Consider the following 6,561-nt stretch of genomic DNA (forward strand, 5'->3'; position numbering starts at 1 on the left):
ACAAGTTTATACTTTAGTATTACCTCCAATAATAGTAACTATCCTAAGAAATAATATTTGGATGGAAAATGAATTAGGAACAACAGAACACATTTGGCATGCATATGATAAGAGTTACCGCATATGTTTCTCATCATTTTAGTAAATCTTGGATTTACATATTGTCGTTTAGGTGGTAGGTTTCTGTTGCACAAAATATCTTCGCTGCATATTTCTTTCGATGAAATTTCACGAATTTTAAATGCTAAATTGTATGCATTCGACTGCCACTAAGTATTTGTGTATTGTAAAATACGGTATTTTCTTAAAAAAGAAAAATAGAAGAACCAAATTCGCTAATTCATGGTGACCACTTTGTTGTTATTGTTGTTGTGAAATTGGACATGGTAGTGGTGGTGGCAACGGAAGAGAGTAAAGCTTAAGACTAAGGGACAGCTCCAGTGTAAAAGTAAAAGATTTTGATTCTCTAAATTTTAAATTTTATTTTAGAGGATAAAATGTAATTTCTCATCATTTATTTTATAAATGAGATTAAGAGAAAATATGAGAAAAAAATTATTCAAGGGTAAAAAATCACACTTTATCTTCTAAAATGAAAATTCAAAATTTAAATATCCAAATTAAAAAATAAATTAGTAAATTGAGATACCACTTGTAACTTCGATGACTAAATTCGTTAAATATTTAAAATACTGAATTAAGTCGATTTCTAAATTTTAATGGCTAAATTAAGTCTTTACTTACACTCTTCTAAATCTGATGGAAATATATTTCAGTCTAAACTTATTATAAAGTTATTATTATACTATTTTTTTGTTATATCACAAATTTGAAAGACGCTTAACATATAATCATCTTTTCTTCTTTTCCATGTATTTTTAATTTGTTGTGTATAAACTTTCCAAATTTTCTTTTTATAAATTTCTAGAATTTAATTTTGATGCATAAAGTAATTTTACATGTGTATGAGGTGCATCTAATTACGTAATATAATGTCATTAAAAATAACTATTACACTATTAGTACATCAAAATTAAACTCTTAAAAAAAATCTTTTTTTTTCTACCAAAGATAGAGAGACTCGAACTCGTGATCTCTTAGATGAGTATAAGAAGACTATGTCATTTAAACTATAACTCATTGACTTCAAAAAAATCCTTAATAACTATTAAAAATTTAAAATGTATTGAAATTTACATAAAAAAAATTCAGCAAAAATCATATTTGTTATATACTACAGTTCTTGTTTAGTTACATAATTATATTCATATCCACTTTCAAATATTTTACTCATTTAAAAAGAAATGGTAAAGACATTAGATTTTCTTAATTTCTTTTGTCTCTATATAGAGCCACTGCTATACAAACAATAAAATCATATTAATCTGTTTCGCTTAACTAGGATTTCCTTCCAATTTTGCTGTTCTTAGAGTATCAATAAATTTCTAGTAGTAACCAACATGATATCTTTCGAAGCAATTTTATAAATTTGAGGGGAAAAGTGTAAAAGTTGTTTACGTTATTTCAAGAAAACATTCATTCCTCATCATACAGAGAATTTGTTTGGGTAAATTTTTTAAAAAATATTTTTTTAGTTTTTTTTAAAATCTTATAAAAAAATAAAAATAATTTTATGTTTAAATATTTCCTACAAAAAAAAATCTTTTTATTTATCAATGATATTTAGGTATAACAGTATAAAAATATTTTTTGTTTATTTATTATGTAAAAAATAATTTTTTTAAAAAAATCTTTTAAATATATAAATTGTAACTTCTCAAAAAAGATATTTTTATTTTTATTTTTCTAGTACTTTTACTTTTACTACTAAAAATTTACTAAATACGAAATCTTTTTTTATTAAAAAAAATCTTTTTCTATCAATTTAATCATTTAACGGTACCAACATAAGCAAAAAAAACAACTCTCCAAACTAATAGTGTGAATCATAAAATCTGTTACTAATTAAGAATATAATAAGGTGTCCTTCAAAATGGAGCGAGGACATGACCCTTTGGGTCAAGATTGAGACAATGACTGTAAGGCTAATCTTAGTTTAGAAATTTAGCTATCAGCAGTGCTGCTTAAAAGTTGAAACATACAGTCTTCAAGCCTCCCCAGTCGTTAGTCATAATGATCAAGGTTCCTTCACTCTCACGAGTTGTTCTTGCTGAACTTTGTGAAAACTTCCTCGTTATTGAAGCATGGATATGGAATGGATAACAATACAATCCAAGCAATTGACAAATGTGACTCAACATTTAGTAAAGCAAAAACGTTACCACTTGCAACAAAGCCAACATAGCAGTAAAGGGAGGCATAATAGTAGAGGTCAATCGGCAAAATAGATCAACAATGCTTATGAGTTATAGAAAAATTTTCTATTTGTGAAAGTCATAATCCTCCAAAGATGTCAAGATTCAACATAACTCAAACTAACTACATAAAAATCTCGTAAGAAAAAAAATTGGCAGTAAAAAACAAGTCTTAGTTTAATATTTCAGAAACGACACTACCAAATCTAAAGAAATATCATGATAATTGAGATATATGATAAAATAATTCACTCCATAAACATCCGAACAAATATATTCATTATTATTAGTAATAAAAAAATTATTAAAGAAAACCTAATTTGTCTTGTTGATATCCTCGAAGAGAACATGCTCAACAGGTTGTAGAACCTCAACCATAGCAAGAAGAATAATCAGACTATCAGTAAGTGGGAGATTAGTGTGCATTAAAGTCGAAAATGACACGAGTAACCCATAAAGTACGAAAAATATACACACATAATAATAATAATAATAATAATAATAATAATAATAATAATAATAATAAAAAATCAGATACAATGTTCAACTGAAAGGTAAAGCACAGATTATATACATATATGTGCATAATGTATATATACAAACCTGCACCCTATCCCAAAGTCGTTTAAGTTGACCTTTTGGCATGCAAAGTAACAAGCTTCTAAACACACGTCTTCTTTCTCTTTTTCTTTTTTATATCAGTAAGTGACTCCAATCACATAGGAAGCTGCAGATCACATAATCTTCAAAGTTTAATTGGGGAAATGATTGAAAGTGCCAGCACTCAATCATAGCTTTTATCAACTTTGAGACATAACTTTATTACGCCTTCAATTGAATGAGTTCCTTGATAAACAGAATAAATTAAACAAAATCAGAATTGTGTGTGGGAGGTCGAACTAAATTGATCTCTATTCTACTCAATTTTATTCCTGAAAACAAGGACTTATAATACGAACTTCTCTTGATATTAAGCAATATTACATATAGAACTCCTCAATGTGAAAAAACATACACTAACCTCTCTGGAGGACTAAGTGATATTACACTTAGTACCCTTTATTTTTGGATAAAGTATATTTTGTATCTTAAAGTTTGCTAAAATTTTCAAAAATACCCTTAACTTTTATTTTGTTTCAATTTTATCTTAAAAGTTTTCAATTTGGATCAAATATACCTTTAGCGGCTAATTTTTGAAAAACAATTATGATCAATTCAATAATAATTTCATAAGAACAATCTTCAACACAAACAAATCATACATAATTGTCATGCATTATTGCTAGATTGGTTCTAAACATTATAAAATTTAGCTGTCAAGAGTACATTTGATACAAATTGAAAACTTCAAAACAAAATTGAAATAAAATAAAACTTAAAGTATTTTTTTAACTTTTATCAAACTTCAATGACAAAAACTATACTTTACCTTTTCATTTTTTGACAAGGCGTGGCTCTGATGATATGCGAAATTGGCATATCCTAAAAACATAACATTAAGGGATGCTAATGTAAATATGACAAATCAGCAATGCCAAGTGTAATATCAGATAACCTCAAGAAAGGCTAGTGTAATTTACCCTAAAAACAATTATGTCTGATACCTTGCTGTTTTCCAAAACATCACAAATATCACCAAAACCCCACAAATGGCTATGATTTTCAGGATTCTTGATAGATTTTTGACAAATGATTCCCCTCCCCACTTCTTGTTCAAATCCTGCAACAGCTCAAAATGATCATATATAGCTAATAGAGCCTCATCAAGAAGGGAACTTATTAATACATCAATTCTCTGTTCTTTTTGCTCTCCCTTAAAAGATGTTGCAATGTCTAAAACAATGTGATTCTGCTGATAATCTGACCCATCATAACTCAATCTTGACACATTTTGAATTGATGCATTAGGATTCTTCTCGAGTTTTTGCAGCGCACTATCCCATTCAGTTTCACTCTTGGAATGAAGAAAAGAACCCAATACTTTTAAAGCTAACGGGACACCTTTGCAGTAGGTAACTGCTTTCCATGATAGCTCTTGGTATCCCGTTTTTGGATACTTTTGATTGAATGCATTCAAGCTAAACAGAGTAAGGGAATCTTGAAAATCTAACACCTCCATCTTATAAATTTTTTCAACTCTTTTTTCCAGCACACTCTTGTTCCTTGTAATTACAATTATTCTACTTTCTGCACCATAGCATTGAAGGTCTCCAACTAGGTATTCTAATTGCTTTGAACTACCCACATCATCAAGAACTATGAAACTTCTTTGTCTGCTGCAGAGACAGCACTTTGCAGAATTTGTATCTGCCATGCTATTTGGGAAGTCTTTTCCTTCTAACAACTTGGAGTGAAGTTGATTACACAACTCATCTATCTCCTGCCCATACTTTTCCAATCTTTCCAGAACACCTTCTAAGAAACAGGAACCTTCATACTGATAAGAATGTTTCTCAAATAATTTCTTCACTACAGTCGTCTTGCCTACTCCTGCCATCCCACAAATCCCGATTATTCCCGTTTGTTCATCAGGAACCGAACTTAATAACAATTCTAACTTTTCAAGATTTTTATTAATACCAACTACACCCTTGATATCCTTAGGCAGACAAGGATTATTCAGCTTTCGCAAAACATCTTTGACAATCTTATCCACAAGTTCAAAGTCGTCCCTACAATATGAATACAACAAATGGAGCAGATAAGTTTTACTGCATCATATGATCAGAAATTAAAATTGAATAAAGAAGTCAAATAATTATTTCCTATTACAAAATCGATCATCTAAGCAGCTATTTCTTAATTAAAAACAAAGGATTTACCTATCTTATCCTAAAAGTACATTTTACTAGCATAATAATAAAAATCATTTATATAATTTTTGACCGTAACTTCGCCATTTTCTTCAAAAATAGCCAAACGTTCAATTTCATTAATTTTGTCCTAACGTTTTTTATTCATTCAATTTTGGCCTAATGTTTTCAATTTGGGTCTAAACTGTCCTGAATGTTTATTTTAGACAGTTAAAAATTTTTTTTTAATAAAATCACAAACATATATTTATCCAGATTTTTTCCAAATATTTTAATGCATTGAAGACGTAAATAAAAACTATACTTCCAACAATTTTTACAAAAATGTTTGCTTTTATGCTACTCTTAAAATGTAAATCTAGAGAGAACCCAAAATAAATTCATCCTTACCTACAAGAGCTGGAATCCCAGCCTTCTAAATCCGCAACTTTGGCGAGAGCATCCATCCATTTCAGAAGATTGTTAATGTTACTCTGCAAGTGAGACTTGAATTTTTCATTGAAACTCACTAGCTGCTTTCGTACATCAGATGGATCCACACCATAAAACACAGGTATAACTTTCCTTCCGCACGCCATTATTTTCAATAACTCATCGACGCACCAACTTGAGGTAACAAAATTCTCTGACAAGATCACAATAGATAGAGACGAATTGTCAATAGCTCTTGTAAGAGAATCCGAGATGCAATCCCCTTTGTGAAGCTCATCACCAGTGAAGGTTTTTATATGTTTTTTATTCAGAGCTTTGACAAGATAGGAAGTGAATCCGGTAAGAGTGTCCTTCCCTCTACAGCTGATAAACACATCATGCTTCCAAAGATTCGAAGATAGCCCATTAGAGTCTGGCTTAACCGAATCGAGAGGTTTGTTAGGGTTTGGGAAGAGGAAGAGTCTCATGCGGGGGAATCTAGGGGAGTCGCGGTAGAGTTGATCGAACACGAGCATCATGTTGTGGAGGTCTCTGTCGTTGGTGACGGAGACGAGAGCATTGAGGTCATCGCTGCCGGGGACTTGGTATTTGAAGAAGTAATGGCCGTTGCAGGCGCCGTCAAAGAGGCTGGAGATTTTGGCAACCATGGCTGTGAAGTCAATTCTACGGTCAACATAAAGAAGCTTATTGGTGCCACCGACGTAGGCGAGCTTGTTGTTGTGGCCGCGGGGATTTATCTCGCCGCCGTAGCTGCAGAGGAACTTTGCTTCGTCGATCTCCATGAAACTGAAAGTATTATTATTGTGTTATTTGGTTTTGAGTTTGAAATTCACATATGCGGCAGCAATTTCAGTAATTGAAATACTCCTTGTCGGAGCGCTTGACCTGAAACTGCAAGATAAGTTCGAGGAAACACGGAGGAAGGCTCCACATTTGGATTTTTGATACTTTTAAAGTGAAATTGCTGCTTTCGCGGAAGATGCAAAGTAATTGTGTTGAAA

At 31.0% G+C, this 6,561-nt stretch overlaps 1 protein-coding gene across 1 annotated transcript; it reads right to left on the bottom strand.

Annotated features, from left to right (window-relative positions):
* Positions 1-3,775: 3,775 nt before the first annotated feature.
* On the bottom strand, positions 3,776-6,342 carry LOC112710854 (disease resistance protein RPV1-like). Its single transcript, XM_025763286.2, has 2 exons — positions 5,519-6,342; positions 3,776-4,987 (listed from the first exon to the last, which is right to left on the bottom strand). Exons 1-2 carry the CDS (start codon positions 6,340-6,342, stop codon positions 3,907-3,909), a joined length of 1,905 nt encoding a protein of 634 aa, XP_025619071.1. The 3' UTR covers positions 3,776-3,906.
* Between the last annotated feature and the right edge of the window lie 219 nt (positions 6,343-6,561).

Source organism: Arachis hypogaea, chromosome 9, assembly GCF_003086295.3.
Source record: "Arachis hypogaea cultivar Tifrunner chromosome 9, arahy.Tifrunner.gnm2.J5K5, whole genome shotgun sequence".
NCBI lineage: Eukaryota > Viridiplantae > Streptophyta > Magnoliopsida > Fabales > Fabaceae > Arachis > Arachis hypogaea.